Source organism: Loxodonta africana, chromosome 14 (genome assembly GCF_030014295.1).
Source record: "Loxodonta africana isolate mLoxAfr1 chromosome 14, mLoxAfr1.hap2, whole genome shotgun sequence".
In the NCBI taxonomy this organism is placed as follows: Eukaryota; Metazoa; Chordata; class Mammalia; order Proboscidea; family Elephantidae; genus Loxodonta; species Loxodonta africana.
This window is the reverse complement of record NC_087355.1, coordinates 9780609-9801438: the sequence shown is the minus strand read 5'-3', so window position 1 is coordinate 9801438 and position 20830 is coordinate 9780609. Positions and strand designations below refer to the sequence as shown.

Sequence of the window (20830 nt, the reverse complement as noted above, 5' to 3'; positions counted from 1 at the left end):
CTTTTAGCGTTTGGTAACAATTGGTGTATAAGTCTCTTTTGAGTCTCTGCTTTCAAGACTGAGGAGTAGAATTGCTGGGTCATATGGTTGTTCTGGAAACCCAGGTGGCGTAGTGGTTAACAGCTATGGCTGCTAACCAAAAGGTCAGCAGTTTGAATCCATCAGGTGCTCCTTGGAAACCCTGTGGGGCAGTTCTACTCTGTCCTACAGGGTTGCTATGAGTCGGAATTGATTCAACGACAATGTTTTTTTTTTTGGTTTTATGGAAGTTCTATTTTAGTTTTTTGAGGAACCGCCACACTGTTTTCCACAATGATTGTACCATTTTACATTCCACCAGCAATGGATAAAGGGTTCCAATTTTCCCACATCCTCATCAACATTTGTTATTTCCTGTTTTTTTTTTTTTTTATGTTAGCTATCCTAGTGGGAGTGAAATGGTATCTCATTGTGGTTTTGATTTGCATCCCTGATGGCTAATGATGCTGAGCATCTTTTCATGTGTTAGGTGGCCATTTGATTGTTCTCTTTGGTGAAATGTCTACTTAAGTCCTTTCCCCATTTTATGATTGGGTTATTTGCCTTTTTGTTGTAAGAGTTTTACATATATTTTGGTTATTTGATTCTTACTAGGTACATGCTTTCCAGAGATATTCTCCCAGTCAGTAGCTTGTCTTTTTGCTTTTTTGGTAAAGTCTTTTGATGAACAAAAGTTTTTAATTTATATGAGGTCCCATTTTTTTTTTTTTTGTCTTTTGCTGTTTGTGCTTTTGTTATTATATTAGATAATCCATTGTTAACAAATAGACTTGACACCATTGCCCCTTCTCGTTCTTCTGAAAATTTTTTGCTTCTAGTTTGCATGTTTAGGTTCTTAATCCATTTTGAATTTTTTTTGCGTATGGTGTGAGGCATGGATCCTGTTTCATTTTTCTGCATGTGGAAATCCAACTTTCCCAGCACCATTATTGAAAGGATCTTCTTTCTCAATTGAATGGACTTAGCACCCTTGTCAAAAATCATTTGACCATAGATGTGTGAATTTATTTCTGGACTCTCAATTCTATTCCATTGATCTATGTGTCTCTTATTATACCATTACCAGGCTGTTTTGATTACTGTAGCTATATAGTATGTTTTAAAATCAGGAAGTATGAGTCCTACTTTGTTCTTTTTCAACATTGCTTTAGGTATTTGAGGCCACTTGCCATTCCATATAAAGTTGAGGATTGGTTTTTCCATTTCTAGAGGCTGTTGAAACTTTGATTGGGGTGCACTGAATCCAGAGGTTGCTTTGCATAGTATTGACATCTTAACAATATTGCGTCTTCCAGTCCATGAACGTAGAACTTCTTTCCATTTATTAAGTCTTCTTTAATCTCTTTCAGTGGTGATTTATAGTTTTCATTCACGTCTCTGGTTAGATTTACTCGTAGGTATTTTATTCTCTCAGGTGCTATTGTAAATGGAATTGTTTCTTTAATTTCCCTTTCAGATTTCTCATTGCTGTCACCAGAAAGAACACATCTTCACGGCATCTCTGGGGTAGAAAGAACAGACTACGGAGTCAATCAAGTGCTTTTTGTCTTGAGGACAATGTTGAAGTCAACACGAGTCAGCCTGCTGGGTAGGATTACAGTGTGGAAAACTGACTCTTAAGCCACAAGCAATGACTCTTATCATCATTAGTATTCAACGGGTTGGATGCTAAATATGAAAGAATATCACAGTATCAAGCAGAACGTTAACATTTACTGTATTTACCCAGAAAATACTCTGTATTTACCCAGAAAATACTCTGTATTTGCTGAATATTCATTCATATTGAATTGAATCAAATACCTACTGGATGACTATTTCCTGTTTATTTTAGGATGATGTTTATGGTTAAAACAAGAGAAAGATGTTTTTTAGAATAATGAACTAAGAAATGTATACAACAGAAAATGAGCAGTTTAGGAAAAAAAGGCAAGAGTTGATGAAAATGAGGGCTAGTAGGAATTATAAAATGCCCTAGATTTGGTCAAACAAAAAAGTAAAATGGGCAAAATTTCCTCCTGAAAATGCTATTAAATTTGAAAATGCAGAAGCAAACCTATTTTTAGATTTTGGATACAGGGCTTCTCAAAACAAAAGTGTTTCTGGAATGAATGTCATTATCTTTAAATAGTTTTAAAAATTCCTGATAGACATACCGTGTTCCTGAAGGAGAACATTTAATATTATGGTATCAAGTTTTGCTAAAATTAAACTATACATTTAAAGTAATTATTTAAGATCACAATAGAATTTTGAGGGTCTTGAGAGGTGATGTTAGCACAGAAATATAAAAATCCATGGCACAATAAAAATTTCTGAAACAAGTCCAAATGTGCACACAAGGATTTAGTATGAAATTAAGGCATTTCAATTTAATGAGGAAAGGACAAACTGCTTAATAAATGATATTGAAACAAAATAAATGATGATAAAACAAATGATGCTGTTTGGGGCCCATCAAATTACAAAAAATAATTTTTAAATAAGAATTCCCGTTGTTGAAAAAAGACCAGACTTACTGGCCTGACAGAGACTGGAGAAACCCTGAGAGTATGGCCCCCAGACACCCTTTAAGCTCAATAATGAAGTCAATCCTGAGGCTCACCCTTCAGCCAAAGATTGGGCAGGCCCATAAAACAAGATGAGACTAAAGGGGCACACCAGCCCAAAGGCAAGGACTAGAAGACAGGAGGGGACAGGAAAGCTGGTAATAGGGAACCCAAGGTCGAGAAGGGACAGCGTTGATATGTTGTGGGGTTGGCAACAAATGTCACAAAACAATATGTGTACTACCTGTTTAATGAGAAGCCAGTTTGTTCTGTAAATCTTCATCTAAAGTCCAAAAAAAAAAAAAAAAAAAAAAAAATTCCACTGTTGGTAATAGAATACAGGAACCTAGACACTCTCCAAGTCTAGTTGGTGTATAAATTGGTATATTTCTTTCTTTCTTTTTTTTTTTAATTGTGCTTTAAGTGAAAGTTTACAAATCAAGTCTGTCTCTCATATAAAAACTTATATATACTTTGCTATGTACTCCTAGTTGCTCTCCCCCAATAAGACAGCTCACTCCTCCTCTCAACCCTATGTTCCCCATGTCCATTTGGCTAGCTCCTGTCCCCTTCTGCCTTCTCATCTTGCCTCCAGACAGGAGCTGCCCACGTAGTCTCATGTGTCTACTTGAGCCAAGAAGACAAGGGCCAAGATACTCCTCCCCAGTATCATTTTCTGTCTTATAGTCCAGTCCAATTCCTGTCTGAAGGGTTGGCTTTGGGAATGATCCCAGTCTTGGGCTAACAGAAGGTCTGGGGACCGTGGCCTCCGGGGTCCGTCTATTCTCAGTCAGACCATTAAGTCTGGTCTTTTTTTAAGAATTTGAGGTCTGCATTGCACTGTTCTCCAGCTCCATCAGGGATTCCCTGCCAGGGCAGTCAGCAGTTGTAGCTGGGCACCATCTAGTTCTTCTGGTTTCAGGCTGATGTAGTCTCCAGTTTATGTGGCCCTTTCTGTCTCTTGGGCTCATAATTACCTGTGTTTGGTGTTCTTCATTCTCCTTTGCTCCAGGTGGGTTGAGACTAAATTGGTATATTTCTTGAGGGAAATTATGTATATAAGCTCTTTAACAACACCTATGTGGCATAAACTGTTAAGCATGCCACTACTAACCCAAAGTTTGACGGTTCAAACCAACTTGGAGGTACCTTGGACGAAAGTCTGATGATCTCCTGAAAGGCCACAGTCATGAGAACCCGTAGAGTGTAGTTCTACTCTGAAACACATGGGGGCGTACGAGTTGGAATCCATTTGACAGCAGCTGGTTTTGGTTTTTATTCTTTATAAACCAGTAATTCTATTTCTAAGAATGTATTCTAAAGAAATAATCATTGATGTGCTCAAAGAGCTAGCTATAAGAATGTTAGCTGAGTGTTGATTATTTTGCCTAAATTAATCCTAAATATTTAACAGAAAGGATGGTTAAATAAATGATAGCACACACACAATGAAAAATGCTATTCGGCCATCAAAATTATGTACAATAAAAATGGCCTAACATTTATCAAGTATGTGCCAAACAGAAATCTAAGAACTTTACATGTAATAACATGTTTTGTTTTCATAACAACCCTACGAGATGGAACTTATTATTAATTTCATTTTATAAATGGGGTAACTGGATGAGGGGGGTTAAGTCTCTTGTTAGTAGGTGGTAGAGCCAGCACTGAACTGGGCAGTCAGGCTCCTGAGCTCATTCTCCCAATCATCACATAAAGGAGATCACGTAACAGCACTGGTTTTTTTTTACGATATAAAAGCGTATTGTGTGATCCTGGTTTGGTAAAATAATGTATGTATCAGCATAGAAAGGAACTGGAAAGAAAGAGGGAAGCTTGTCAAGTTGATTTTTCTGGGTGATAGGGTTCCAGGTCCTTCCAGCAGATGCTGTGGGTGCTCTGTCGCCCACCTTTTGTCACCACCTTGAGTTCCCTCATTACGGGCCACAAGTGTCCTGGTCTCTCTGCCTGAGGGCATTCACTGGCCAGTGTAGAGGGCAGGCCAGCAGTGCCAGGGGGCTGATACCCAGGAGCAACCTGAACCAGTGAGGATGTGTTGTGTTTGGGAGGGCTTGTTCTTCCTAGTTTCGAAGACGGTCCCTGGTGGGAAAGAGCACCAGATACCGCTAGCAGTGATATATTCAACCAATAATGGTCTTTTGTTAGCTTTTCCCTCATTCCTCTCCCGATCTTGTTTCTACGCTCCCTCACTGTGCTTCCTGGCATCACCTCGCCCAAAAGCTATTAGCTTCCAGACCTTGTCTCAGCGTCCGCTTGGTGGAGAACTCAAACTTGGAGTTTAAAAACTTCTCCTTTTTTTAAATCTTTATTTATGTTTTCTGCAGCAAATACATTACCCTCAAATAGGTAAAAAGGAAGACTAAGTTATTTTTTAAAAAGGAATTTACTGGATTTCTAGCTAAACAAGGTGGTTGGAACACAGGCATTTGTCTCCTTCCCAAAATCTCAGTAAATGCCATTAAAGGAAGCAAAGGTATAAATACTCAAGGATGAAGAGAACAGACAACAGGGCGAGGGCAGCGCACAAGAAATGCCAATAAAGATCTCGCCTTGGCAGAGCCTCGGCTTTTGGAGGCATGAGCACCGGCAGGTAAGCCTCAGGCACAGGGCAGACAGCAGGGCTTGGAGGACAAGGGAGGACTCGGCATCCCCACCCAGCACTCCATGGCCAGGGATCCGAGCTCCATCGCTCCCCTCCCCAGGGGTAGATTAACAAATGAATAAGGTACGCACAGGCTTAATTGTGTTTATTTGCTAATCTGTAGTGTACAGTTTCACATGGGTCTCACCACCCCGAAGATAAGCACAAGTAAGCCCCAGTGGACCTTGGTTATTGGGTAATCCGTCCCTGCTGCTTGCTTGGGAGCACAAAAGAAGGTGGGGTGAGAAACAGGGCTGAGCACTGTGGGAAGTGAAACCGTGAGCTGGGGACTGATGGGACAAGGGATAATTGTATTTTGTCATCAGTCTTATAATATATTTGGCTTTTCAAAAAGTATGTGCATAAATAACTTTAGTCAATTTTTAGGAAATATTAAAGGAATTTGTTATTTAGATTGAGAAACTTTGGAGATAGTTGGTAACTAAAAACAAAACAAAATAAACCTGTTGTAGTCAAGTCGATTCCAACTCATAGCAACCCTATAGGACAGAGTAGAACTGCCCCATAGGGTTTCCAAGGAGCGCCTGGTGGATTTGAACTGCCGGCCTTTTGGCTAGCAGCCAAGCTCTTAACCGCTGAGCCACCAGAGCTCCAGGTTGGTACCAACTATTATAAAATATTCAGATTGGTGCTGTACACCATTATTCATAACAGCACTATTCACAATAGCCAAAAGGTGGAAACAAACCGAATGTCCATCAACTGCTGACCGACCGGATAAACAAAATGTGGTATATATGGATAATACATCAAAAAACCCACTGCTGTCAAGTCGATTCCAACTCAGAGTGACTCCATAGGGTTTCCAAGGCTATAAATCTGTATGGAGACAGACTGCCACATCTTTCTCCTGGAGCCACCGGTGGTTTGGAACCCCCAACATTTCAGTTAGCAGTTGATTGCTTTAACCATTGCCCCACCAGGGATCCTCATACGTACAATAGTGGAACATTATTCAGCCATGAAAAGGAATGGAGTTCTGATATGTGCTACAACATGGATGAACTTAGAAAATATTATGCTGAGTGAAATAAGCCAGGCTCAAAACACAGAATCCTATTGTATCATATCATATGATTCCATTTATAAGAAATGTCCAGAGTAGGTAAATCCATAGAAGAACTTAGGTGGGTGTTGCTTAGGGCTGGAGGGAGAGGGGAAGGGGAAGTTACTTCCTAATGGGCATAGAGTTTCCTTTTGGGGTGACAAAAATATTTTGGAACTAGATAGAGATGGAAGTTGCACAACATTGTGATGTACTAAATACCAATTTAAAACGGTTAATTTTATGTTCTGTGAATTTCACCTCAACTTTAAAAAAAGAAAGAAAACATAGATTGAGAAAGGAGTGGAGAGGCAAGAAGAATTCGCTACTGCTGAAGGTGTAGTGTTCTCAGGGCTTTATGATGATGACCAGCGATGCTGCCCATTGAGTGATGGGTGGCCCTCCAACCTGCCAGGATGGTGGAGACACACACGTGCCGGCCTCCGGAGTGTTGGTGGAGACACACACGTGCCGGCCTCCGGAGCGTTGGTGGAGACACACTCGTGCCGGCCTCAAGAGCGTTGGTGGAGACACACTCGTGCCGGCCTCAAGAGCGTTGTGAGGGCTCAAACGCAGTGGCACCAGGCTATCTAATAAGCCTTGATCAAGTAGTGAGATGCTCAGAGTTATGAGGGATTATTCCATATGTTGAGCTTTTCTCTAGATTCAGTAGACACAGATGAAAATAAGGTACCGCTAAGGAAGTGACCTTTGAGATCCCCTTACACCCGGCTTGTTCATGTCGCATGTGCAGTTCTTGTCCAGCCAGCTCCGACACAGGGTGACCCCATATGTGTCGGAGCAGAACTGTGCTCCGCAGGGTTTTCAGTGGCTGCTTTTTCAGACGTAGATTACCAGGCCTTTCTGCTGAGGTGCCTCTGGGTGGACTTGAACTTCCAACCTTTTGGTTAGCAGCCAAGAGTGTCAACCATTTGCACCACTCAGGGACTTCCATGCCATAAGGAGTGTTCCCCAAATTCCAGCTTTACTGTAAGACATCTCCTTGGCTTAATCTGTAGCCACACTCTATAATAATCCCGAGCAGTTGTGGTGGCTCAGCAGCTGCTGACCAAAAGGTCGGTGGTTTGAGCCCGACCAGCCGCTCTGCAGGGGGCAGGTGTGGCAGTCTGCTTCCTAAAGACTGACAGCCGCCGAAGCCCTATGGGACGGTTCTGCTCTGTTCTATAGGGTCGCTTTGTGGCGGAATCAATGCCACAGCGGCGGGTTATAATAATCCCTGCTTTCCACCCTTAGAATACACATTACCTATGTAAATACTTCCCAATCTTTATTGCTTGTTCACGTGGAATAAATTCCTGGTTCTTTCAGGTGCAAGTTTCCATAAGACAGGTCCTAGGTATAGATAACTCTTGGTCTACAGCCTCTGGCAGAACCATCTACGATTATGCTCCCTAAGAAATGCTTTTATAATACTAATTGCAAATACCAGTCCTTTACCATAAATCATCATATGCTTGAAGGAAAGCTATAAAACAAGGAATGGGTAACTTGTGCCTGGACAGCTCCCCACTCTTGGACGTGCCCGTTTGAGAAGACCCAGCAGAGGGCGGACTCAGCAGAGGGCAGACTCTGTGGTCACTTACCACATTCTCGTAAATGTGAATTCTGAGCAGTAGCGCATCTCCTGGGGACTGTAATGTGGCTATTTTAATGCAAAATTAATTGTCAAATATAAGAATGAAGCAGCTTTCTCCCGAGTGATTATCTCAGCCTGCAGCTACTCATCTTCACTCTTGTCATCAAGGCTCCTTACCTCGTTAGCGATATTCAAATGATTGTCAAGGATTTCAGTGTCTCAGACACAAAACAAACCAGCTTCTGGTCAGCTTGCACCCTCTTCTTCATGTGTGCACACTTGTTTATTTGCATAAGAGGCAGAGAATCATTTCTAAAATTTGTGTGATTTCTTCATTTTCATTGTTATCGTTGTCAGATCACACCATGTGCATTTGACATCTGCCTCAATTTAAAACTAAATTTGTAAGTAACAAACATTAAACTCTCTAGCTCTACTTTTATAACAAGAAAGTCCTATGTGTTGCACCCATGATTTTCATGAAATCTCTCATGTACAAATATTTCATTTTCTGGTGTATAAATTATATTATTTTGAGGCAGGAGGATGAAAAATAATATTCCTAGAGACTGACATTGCTTCTCTCAGGATGAGCTCTACAAGTGGCGAGCAGTGAAGAAGCTGTAACCTTTCCACAAGCCTATAGCCTTGACACCACCTTTCACTGAAGGTACGGAGACGACCAGTCAGGACAATGTCTTTGCTCACAGGATATAAGAGGTAGGGCAAGCTTCACACACTTCTGTTTTGAGGGCAACTCCTAAGGCAGCGTTTTTTGTTTGTTTAATTGAGACATAGACCTTATTTACAGTAAAGTGCATAAAACACATAGGCACAGTTTAAAGAATTAAAAAGCAAATACCCATTAACACCCATTCAAGTCCAGAAAGAGAATGTTGTTGGCATAGAGAAGCCCCCGTGTGCCCCTCAGTCTTAGTTCCCGTGGCTGCTGTAACAAGTTACCACACACACACACACACACACGCGTGCAGGTGCCTTAAAACAACAGAACTATATTCTCACACTTGTGGAGGCTAGAAGTCCAAATCCAGGATGTCAGCAGGGCCATGCTCTGTCTGAAGGCTCTAGGGAAAGAGCCTTCCTTGCCTCTTCCTAGCTGTTGGTGGTTCCGGGCAATCCTTGGTGTTCCTTGGCTCGTAGATGCATCACTCCAATCTCTGTTTCTGTCATCACATGGCCATTTTTCCTCTATGTCTCCGTCTCTGTGTCTCTTTAAAAATATACCAGTCATACTGGCTTAGGGCACATCCTACTGCAGGATGATCTCTTGTGAACTACATCTTTGAAGATGTAAGAGACACAATTCAACCCATACCACCCTCCTAAATCACAAACTTCTCCCTCCCCACTAGAGGTAATCTATCGTGATAATTTCCTTGCTTTTCTTTAGGGTTAATGAAATGATAATTTGTCTATTCTTTTTTCACTCATGTTGCAAAATGCATTCGTGTTGCTGCAGTTCAACTCACTTTCATTACATAGTGTTCCTTCACACAGAGGTACTGCGATTTATCCACTCCATTCATGGACAGCAGAGTTGCTTCCAGTTTTGAGCTATTACGTACAATGCTGTGAATATTCTGGTAAAAGTATCCTGCAGCACACGTGTACAAGTTCCTCCAGGGCATGTACCAAGGGGACAGGTTGGAAGGTTGTAGCGTATACGTTTGTCTTCAAATTACTTTCCAAAGTGGTTGTAACAGTTTACACCCCTATAAGCACTGTTTTTTTGTTTTTTTTTTCAAGTAGTGTATGCAGATTTCCCGTGCTTCATAACCTGGTCAATATTTGGTATTGTCAGACTTTCACTTTTTGGCAACCCATGGATTTTAATGGTCTCATTGTGAGCTTTGAATTTGCATTTTCCTGATGACTCTTGGGGTTGAGCACCTTTTTCAAGTATTTATTCACCACTTGGACTTTCTCTTTTGTGAAGTGACTGTTCATGTCTCCTGTGGAGAATTAAAAAATATACATGGTCTGAATCCTAGTCCTTTGTCAATTAAGTATCGTAAATATTTTTTTGTGGCTCATTTTTTTCCCTCCATTTTTAAAATAGTTTTCTATTGAGTAGAAATTCTGAATTTGCATGTAGTTGAATTTTCAATCAAGGCATTTAAGAAATTTTTGTGTCCAGCACTATTGTAAGCATTTCCTAAGCATTATCTCATTTGAAGCCTTTTTGGAGCTAACAGGTTGGAGGTGCAAAAGGTGGAGATGCCACTCTGCATTTATTTGCTTTACAAACAGGAGATCCATTTAAGCTTCTGTGTGAGGACCTCCCGTCATGGGAGCTGAAAGCAGTGGTGCATAACAGAATAGTCAGTCTTTCTGCTTAAGGGTAGCTGACTCTCCCCCGCTATAAACCTCTCATCTATTTCTTTTTCTCACTGTTAGAACATTAGCTTTTCAGTCACCCCATTGCAGTTTCTGCGGTTACCACCGTCTTGTCACTTTTCTTTTCCTTCTTAAACCAGCTTCTGTCCAGGCAATTCTGATTTCATAGTGACCCCATGTGTGTCAGAGTAGAACTGTGCTCCGTAAGGTTTTCAGTGGCTGTTTTTTTCAGCAGACTGTTAGGCCTTTTTTTCTAAGGTGCTGTTGGTGGATTCAAACTTCCAAACTTTTGGTTATCAGCTGAGCACATTAACCATTTATATAACCACTTTATATATTAACCATTTATATATTATATATTTATATATTAACCATTTGCATCACTTTCTTACCCTCTTTTTATCCACCTACACTTATCACCTGTTTCACGGATTGAATTGTATCCCCCCAGAAATACTTGTCAAGTTGGTTAGGCCCTGATTCCCAGTATTGTGTGGTTGTCCTCCATTTTGTGATTGTAATTTTATGTTAAGAGGATTAGGGTAGGATTGTTAACACCACCCTTACTCAGGTCACCTCCCTGATCCAGTGTACAGCGAGTTTCCCCAGGGTGTGGTCTGTACCACTTTTATCTCCAGAGGGAGATTGAGGACAAGGGCCTGCCTTCAGAGCTGACAGAGAGAGAAAGCCGTCCCCTGGAGCCGAAGCCCTGAGTTTGGACTTGTAACCTACTGGACTGTGAGAAAATAAATTTCTCTTTGTTAAAGCCATTCACTTGTGGTATTTCTGTTACAGCAACACTAGATGACTAAGACAACCTGTATACATTCGTATACATAGCTGCACAATTGCTTTTTCCTTTAAGAGTAATTGAATTTTATCAGTCAAATCAAAGCCTTCTAAGGGAGAAAATGAGCCCTATGTATTCTTCAGAAGTGCTAGCATGAGGTTTTTTTCTCTAAATATCCCAATTCCTGGGATCTGTGAAGGTGTTACGTTATATGGTGAAGGAGAATTAAGATGGCTAATTGGTGACCTTGAGATAGGGCGAGTACCCTGGATTATTCAGGTTGGCCCAGTGTAATCACAAGGGTTCTTAAACGTGGAAGAAGGGGGCAGAAGAGTCAGTGTCAGAGTGACACCTCGTGAGAAAGACTCAACTGCTGTTGCTGGCTTTGAAGATGGAAGGGGGCCAGGAGCCAAGGGATGCAGGCATCTTCTAGAAACTGAAAAAGGCAAGAAAACTGATTCTCTTCTGGAGCCTCCAGAAGGAGGCCCTGCTAACACCTCGATTTTAGTCCAGGGAGACCTGTGTTTTATGTCATTGTTTGTGGCAATTTGTAACAGCAGCAATAGGAATCTAATACACTGGGCAAAAAATAAATCAGTGAGATTCTTATCACTAACCCACTCTTAAAACAGAATAATACAATTCCTCAGAAAGTCCATCTGCTTTAACATCCATGAAAATAAACATTGGCTTACAAGCCCAGTGCTGAAAAGAACAGCATTTATTTGAAGGACGTGGAGTTTTAAAGGCCTTCGGCAGAGGTACTCTGTCCGGTACGTTTTATAAAGAGCTTGTTTGGGGAAGAGCATTTGGTCTGAGATCGTATTTTTAGCTAATTATGAGGGAAGTATTTGAAGACGGGAATCATTGTGTGAAGCAAAAAATAGCATCAGTAGGATAAAAAGTAGGGCCATTGCAAATGTGTTGTGGTACCCTGAATTTTGTACTTCTTGTTTTTAAAATTTTTATTTTGAAGTAATCTTAAAGTTTCAAAAACAGCAGAGTGCCCGTATGCCTGTCACGCACCTTCCTCTGTTATCAGCCTATTACAGAACCAAATTGCCATGAGCAAAACCAGGGTATTAACATAGATACAATACTATGGACTAATCTGCACACCTTCCTCAAATTTCACTAATTTTTCCACTAAGGGCCTTTTCTTTGGTGGGTGGGGGGGTTCCAGGATTCAGGCCAGCATCCCACACCGCATTTAGTTGTCTTATCTGTCTCTTCCAATTTTCGTATCTCCTTTTCTTCTTCCTTATCATTTCGGACCTTGATATTTTTTCAGTACTGACCAGTTATAGAATCTTCCTCCATCTGGGCTTGTCTGATGTTTTCATCTCATCAGATTGAGGCTCTATGTTTTTGGCAAGGATGCTGCAGAGTTGTGTACCCTTCTCACACACCACGTCAGAAAACACATGCCTGCCAGGCCTTTCACTGTCAAGTTAGCACTTTCCCATTTGTAATTAGTATCTTAGGGGAGATGCTCTTGAGACTACGCGAATATCCTGTTTCTCATTATACTTTTGCCCACTAATTTTAGCATTTATTAATGACGCCTGCCTTTAACAACTGTTGTTTGGGCGATGGTGATTTTGTTTACATCTGCCTTTTATCTTTATTAACTGGTATTCTAAAATAGGAAGAGCTGCCCCTTTCATTTATTACTTATATCAATACAATCTCACAGCTTAATCCATGGGTTACAACCCATTACATTATTTTGTCAAAATTGTTACAGATTTGGCCATCAAAAGCAACTTCAAGTAGGCTCCTTTGTCCTTTTAACATGTCTGATTTTTATAAGCATTTCATTATTTGGCCTCAAAAGGTGTTCCAGACTCATTTTCTGTTTTCCTTGCCCCAGCAGTGGAATCATCTATTTCTCAAAGGAGCCCTCACTCCCTTTATTTTATTTTTTTTTTAGAGAACGGTATTTAGAAACCAAGATCTGGACACTAGGTGTGTTCATTGCTACTGGGGTATCTTTGCTTCTAGCCCCTCAGTGGACAAAGCTGGGAAATAACATGTATGTACACCCTGGTGACGTAGTGGTTAAGAGCTACAGTTGCTAACGAAAAGATAGGCAGTTTGAATGCAGCAGGGGATCCTTGGAAACTCTATAGGGCAGTTCTACTTCATCCTGTAGGGTTGCTGTGAGTTGGAATCAACTCAATGGCAATGGGTTTGGTTTTTTGGTTTTTATATTCACACAGACTCATATCTATCTTTATTTCACCTATATATACAAAAAGACCATGAGCTCCTAATATCTCCGATTTCAGTCCAACATCATAGAGCTCATTCTAGCCTTTCCCCTTGCTCTGCCAGCTGCTAGGGCTGCTTATGTACTGCCAAACACTTCATGGGATTTGGTTTCTTGGTTTGGACGTATAGGGTCATGGTTTCATGGGATATCCCAGTTAATTGGCTTAGTTAATTGTTTATTGCTTCTGTTCTACCTCCTGGTTTGTTGCATAATGCTTGGGGTCTTAACAGCTTGCAAGTGGCCATTCAAGGTAAAATAATTGGTTTCTATTCTCCTGGAGCAAAAGGAAGAGTCAGGAATAGGAGGAGGAAATGGAATGCACAGCTAACTGCCTCCAGGAACAACTGCTTCCTGTGCCAAGAGACCAGAAGAACTTGATGGCACCCAGCTACCATTACTGAACATTTTTATCAAAGATTCTAGAAAAGAACTGTGATTTAAAAAAAGGGAGAAAATGCAAAACAGAATGTCCAGTTCTCATGAACTTCAGACTTTCTGGAGCCATGGAGGCTGGATGAACCCCCAAAACTATTGTCCTGAGATAACCTTTAAACCCTAAACCAAAAATATCCCCTTGTCTTAAAACCAAACAACAGTTCAACTTATCTAGGGAAGAATGTTTGCCTTGAGCATTGTTCTGTTTTAAGAATTCTCTCTATGGGATCAAACTGACAACAGCAACTTGAAAGGTTAGATAGGAAGCTTAAAGGGCAGGGAGTTTATGTTAATGGAGGAGGAACAACTTAGAAGAAGGTAAAAATGGTTGCACAACTTAAAAATGTAATCCGTATCACTGAACTGTACATGGAGAAACTGTTGAACTAGCCTATGTTCTGCTGTGTACATTCTCAAAAAAAAAAAAAAAAAAAAAACTCACTTATTATTCACAATACATTTGCTCAATTCCAGTATATGCAAAAAGTAGTTTTAGAATTGCTAACCCACACCTAGGAAAAACAAATTCACTAACTACAGTATTTGTGTAGTTTTGTCTTTAGCCTTATGGTATAGTCAAAATACTGTTTTCTAAGTTACGTATGTTGGCTTTCTTCCATACCCTCTTCGGTGAAGATATTATTCATTTGTAACATAGTAGGCTGATTCATTACTTTGTAATACATTTTGAGTTCCTTGCATATCACTGTTGATTTTAATTTCTGGAGTATGTGAATCATTAGTATAGTTGGAGGAGTCAGAGCAATACAAAAAAGTATACTGAAAAAAGTCTCATTCCTGCCTTGTCTCAAGTACCCCATTCTCAGTCCTCCTTTCTTTCCACCCTGTACCCACTTGTTCTCTCTAGGTGACCAGTCTTGTTTCTGGTTGTTTCTCTTCCACAGATGAGCAGATACATGTGTATTTCCTCATTCTGCCTTCTTTATGACACGATGGATGCCAAACTGCAGATATTCTTTTGCACTTTCCCGTATCTTGTGATTACAAACAAGGCTGCAGAGAGTAACCTTGCCCATGCGTGCTTTTGTGTTGTTGAAGGTTACCACCAGGGTAGATTCTTAGAAGCTGGACTGCTGGATCAAAAGGTTAACTGTGTAAGTAGTTTTATTGGGTATTATCAAATTCCACTCCAGAAAGCTAGTACCGGTTTGCACTCCCATCAACGTATGACAGTGCCTCTCGCCACAGCCTCATGAACGGAATGTGCTGTCACTTTTAAAAAATTTCTGCTAATCTCATAGGTGAGACATGATGTCACAGTTTTAATTTGCATTTCTCTAATTATGAAGAACATTTTAATATCTTTTTTTGGTGAATTGACTGATCATGTCTTTTTCCATTTTTTTCTATTGGGTTTTTGGTCCTTTCCTTCAATTTTTAAGAACTAGCCTCATGATTTTGTAAAGCTAACAAAGATTGAATATATACACTGGCATTTTACGATAGCTCTTACCATGACTTCGGTCAAGTAAGTAGTATTATGTAGTACAGACCAATGGAATATGAGGTGCTCTCTTACGGAGTTAGCCTCTATTTTAAACTCCAAAGCACATACAGAATAAACTCTCAGAGACAGGTTCGTCTACTTGTATAATGAACTCATGTTCACTACCTAATGGGCTTCTGTTCATTGTTTCAGCTCATCTAGTCAAATCCCAGGCTACAAACCTCAAAACTGAGCTTAGAGAGAATAAATGTGTTCCAAAACCAGATATAAATTTTTTTGAGTGATCAGACACATTTTGGTATCATCTACATCTCTACCCTCTTATTAGTAGACAAATAGGGGCTATTATCTTGTTAAAAGGTTTAAAAAAATCCTTAAAAGCAAACTGTATGAAGATCCAACTCAGCTCCCACATATCGTTTAAACTGTATAGTTAATTATATGCCACTCTTTCAAAAATTTGCTCTCCAATCAGTTGTCTTAATTCAGAAGACAAATAAGTCTTTATGAAGATAATTTTAAAATGTTACATGTTGAGATATTAAAAGCTGTATTTGTTTTTTAGCAATTAACTTTCTAGCTGTTAAACCTTATCTGTAGATACTATACAAATTGACCAGGGTATTAAAGATTCAATTACAGGTGCCAACATTACATTATTTGTGATAGTAATAATAAAAAAAGCAGAGTGGAAATCACAGACAAAACATTTCATTGGCAGTCAATTCACATACAGGATGCATAACACATAGTCCTTAACGGTAGGTAAGACTTGTAGAGAAAAGTGGTGATAAACTACAGAGAAGCCCACCAGCTGCCCCGCTGCCCAGGACTCAGGGAGATTAGGGTGGCTGTGGCAGGAGAAGTATTTGAGGGCTCGATCTTTTCTTAAGAGTACTGTATTAAAAGACATGTGCAGGTGTCTTGTTTTAGTTTTGTTTTTATCACTAGCCTCTCTTCTCATTCTTGATTTACAAAAGAATTAGGGGAGACAGCATGGAAAAGCAGCACACTGAGCTTTTGGAAAAGTTAATGGCAGTTTGACAGTAACAGTTCCAGAGAATTAGCCTCTTCCTGGTATACAGCAGAACATACAGTAAAACCTGAGAAAGCCAGAACCTGTGTAAGGTGGAAACTCATCAGAGAAGGGAAACTCAAATGTTTTTCACTAAAACAGGCGATAGGTAAGTGGTAAGACTGCACCCCATCAAAGGCAGAAAACCTGCATGACCCGGAAAAACAAGGCAGTTTTGGCAAGTCCCGGCTCTCACAGGTTTCACTGTAGTTGTCTGAAGTTTTTCTAGTCATCAGTCAACAGTAATCAGCAGGATCAGTGAATTGGATATAACCACTTTAAGGAAAAATAGTTTATAATAAAATGTCCATGACACTAGATTTCCTTTCACTTTTACCTGTGCTCTCCAGCTAGTTAAACCTCTGCCTAGTTAGAAAAGTCTTGATAGCATTGACAGAGTATTGGTGAACCTTCAAGACAGACCTGTGAAGGTGGAGTTGGTGAGAGAACTGAAAGTAAGTAGTTTTTACACTTAGAACTTTTTTATGCCTCCTAACAGTTTAAATGCTCTTTTGTGCTGGTTTAGTAGCAAAAACACTTGCTTACATCATCAACAACAAAAAAAATTTCAATATACTTAACGTAAAGAGCCTTACTCACCACATTTTAGTAATATTTTTTACAAAGGGTAATAAGTGTTAAGAATCCTGCCCCTTTTTCAACATGTTTAAATACATGGAAAAGCTACGAACAGACTAAAAAATACATTTTAAGAAAAGACGTGGGCATAAAAAAAAAAAAAAAAAACACTTTTATACACAGGATTTTATTTTGCACTGCTGTAACAGTTTCATTATAGGTCAAGGGAGAAAAAAGAAAAAAAGGATAAAACCACCACAATGAGTAAATTACTAAAGCTTTTCTACTTTTTTAACAGGGTTTTCCATCTGGTAGATTTACTGTCATATCCCCTTCAAAACAGACAAGATGCTTACCATATTTGAAAGATTACAGGTTGCCACTGAAAGAAAAATTTTACACAGTCACTGTACATTAAAGGTTGAAAACTGTCCTGCGTGAAAAAAAACTTAGAAATCATATGAATAAAAGCAAAAGAAAACATTATTGTGTTTAAGGAAAGATTAAAGTTCTCATAATGTGCCGTCTACATGTGGATATTCATTCTTCTTCGAGTTGCTTAGGTGTAGGGATTCCTTGCTCCCGCCCTTTTCACTCATTATACTGTGTTCTGAACCGACAGTATTCATTAAGGCAAACAAATCCTTTTCTGAGAGTCTTAAGGAAATTGTGGACAAATAGCAAACTTCTGGCATTACAACAGGTTAACACATACACAGCCTTTAGTAATATACATTAAGCGTATTTTTCTTGGACTAGTGACAAGAAAAGATGAACATGCTTGTTAACAATGTCAAAAAGTTTTAAAATTCAGCGTCCAAGCAATTCCTAACAATGCCTCTGTAGCTTTAAGCTCTAAACAGTATAGAATTTATGCAAATGCATTAAAGAATTCAAGCTTGGCAAATTACACCCAAGCAGGTTATTAAACTATATATACAGAAAGTAAATGATAAATACAGAATTAAAAGAGTCCTTCTGTTTTTCTTAAAGCCTTGAAAATGGACAAACTTTCTGAGGACAGTTCTATAATATAAACATTAGGTAACCACAGGTGTTGGGAAACCTAACTACACAAACCAATTTAAAATACTCAAGATGACTTTGTAGTGTTTAATACAATTCAGTTCGTAGTCAAGGGCACGAGACAACATTTAACAAAAATAATCACATCAATTGACCTAGAAATCAAATGTAAAGAGATATGAATACAATCTCCAAAATCTGTCTTTTTTAGTGAACATTAACCATTTATTCAAAGTTATACAAGAATTTGAAAGATTAAAGTCTTCTGTGACATAAAGCCATCTCGAATAGTTTCATGTCTCAGCTGAGCAGGAGAAAGGGTGAAAGAACATGGAGGAGCCCCGTGGGCAGCCAGGCAGTAAAAACAGGCTCAGCAGCAGCCTCCCCCAGCCTGCTGTCCTCCCTGACTGCCCGCGTGGGTTGCATTAGTAGCAGCGTGCTGAGGGCCAATTTTAATGCCATTTGCCTGAAATAAAAGAGAAAAGGACGATAAATATCATCAGATCCAAACAGACAGTACAGTTTAATTAGGTTTTTTAAAAAATTCATTTAATTATTAATGACACATCTTTGCCAAGTAACTCAGAAAAATACATCATGTTAAGCAGATTTTGGCATTAACACAAAATAGCAACTCTTAGGGGATGGTTTCTTCCTTCAAAAAAAAAAAAAAAACACTGAGGAAATGTTTTTGAAAATAATTCTTTCAAAGTCTATTAAAGTGTCATACCAGACATTGGGGAAACAAAAAATAGGTAGTGTTGCTTTTCAGGGAATTCTCATAACGTGGAAATTACTTAAAACAATTATCACAGGTCATCTTTAAAGGATTAAAAACATGCAAAGCCTTCACTGGTCTAACACAAGGTACAATCTTTTCTCCAGACAGTGTTTCTGCTCCCTGTTGCATCAGCTGGATGGGCTGAGGGCACACGAGTGTTCTGTGTCATCAATAATTTCTATGATCCCCAAAGACATGGCAGCTTGCCAAGAACCCACACACACAGCAGTTCTTTCATTCATCAAACTCGCACTTCTATCTTAACCCTCACTCCCTCAAGTGGATTTTACCTAAAAATACAACACTTTGAGAAAAGTAATACAGTAGCTTCAGAAATTAAGCTCTTAAGGAAACTTTCCGTCACAGTAAACCTCAGATTTATAGAGCTTGGCAGTTGTTCTCACCAGTAGGAGCCTTGGGGTTTCTGGCACTAGCTCAGGATTGACAGCAGCCGATGTGGTTTCTTTTCGCTCCTTTGACTCCTCTTTAATAAAAAGCATGCCCTATGGCTCATTGGTTTTGCCCCCTCTGGGCTGGTAGCAACTTCTTGAGGAATCAAGGAGTCAGACTTGGCATTAGGCCAAATAAATAGCACGGACTGTTGGCTCTTGACAGCGTGTTACAATCAAAGCTCCACACGTAAGGCACAGTAAAGCAGTCAGCTACTATATGAAACTAGACAGAAACAATGAACGTGCCTTTTTAAACAGCAGCTTAATTACTGTTCAATTTATAAGGCATTAGTCTCTGAATGGTGTCACCTTTAAATTAACTCAAGATCTACTGCCATATAAACCAAGAAGCGAAGATTTAGAAACTGTACTGCTCCAAATTAAGAGGAATGAGGAAATCAAGCACTTTTTGGAAACCTTTGACAAACTGTTGTTTGTTTTAGCAAAGAATATTAAGGTGAACGACAGAGGGCCTTGTTTATGTCAGGCCAAGAGACACGCAAGCAAAGGCTTCCTAATGCAACTTCTCCTAACTGTCCATTTGAAGGAGCCAGGGTTTTTCTCTTGGAAGTAAAAAGTCTTAACGTAGAATGGTAAAAATATTTATGTAAAATTAAATAATCTGCTATATCCACGTTAACATCTGAAACAGTAAGGACAAGTGCACAGCGAGGGTTTAGATGCAAACAATGGCCTTTGGTAAGCACTCTAAATTGTATGCTTTAAAGCTTTACATTTTATCCTCATCATGTGACTTTACAAAAACCCAATGCCAATTACACACATTAACTCAGTCTCCTGATAACCTGCCATGCTATATTGGGTATAATCTCCAAATGGGGTGTTTCTGCTTTCGTAGCAGACAACAGAGAGAGCATCATGCATTAGTAACATAGTACATGCACTTACACACTAGAAAATGACTCCCCAAAGCAGACGACACCATATGGACGTGTGGGTGAAAGCAGATTTTCACTCTCTTTGGGGGAATTGTATCATTTTGCACTGTATGTGATAAATGGGCAGGGTCACTCTACCCATTTTCATAGATAAAGTGACACTCTATTATAACAAATGTTTAACTATTATTCTACCTATACCAAGTTTTCAGTTAGATGACTGTAAACTGATGTGTGTCAAATAGTATAATATGTTCATCTTAGAAATTAAAAAAAAATAAAGTACTCCTGAGTGTCACCCTTCAGCCAAAGACTGGACAGGCCCATAAAACAGAACAAGACTAAAGGGGTACACCAGCCCAGGGGCAAGGATGAGAAGGCAGGAGGGGAAAGGAAAGCTGGTAATAGGGAACCCAACGTTGAGGAGGTGAGACTGTTGACTTGTTATGTGGTTGGCAACCACTGTCACAAAACAACATGTGTGTTAACTGTTTAATGAGAAACTAATTTGCTCTGTAAACATTCACCGAAAGCACACACACACACACACAAATACCCACATGTACTTAGACACATACATACACACAGCTCTAACAAACTAGGTTCCCTAATAACCACCTTAAAAAAAAAAAAGTAAAATCATGAATCCAAGTAGTAATTAAAACCCCATCTAAATATCAGCCAATAATACTTATATGTATGTACCTCATTATTAATGTCAAAGACTCCTTCTTGGATTTTTTCATAAATTTCTTTTGCTGTATTAATAAATGCCTGAA

General features: G+C 39.5%; 1 protein-coding gene across 1 annotated transcript in view; it reads right to left on the bottom strand.

Moving 5' to 3' along the window:
* Nucleotides 1-17061: 17061 nt before the first annotated feature.
* Nucleotides 17062-20830, bottom strand: part of RAB2A (RAB2A, member RAS oncogene family) — a 124551-nt gene continuing 120782 nt past the window's right edge. Inside the window, exons 7-8 of the mRNA XM_010588316.3 lie at nt 20757-20825; nt 17062-18385 (exon numbers count right to left, since the gene is read on the bottom strand). Coding sequence (XP_010586618.1) covers nt 18290-18385; nt 20757-20825 — 165 coding nt within the window. The 3' untranslated portion in view covers nt 17062-18289. The remainder of the gene's footprint in view (nt 18386-20756; nt 20826-20830) is intronic.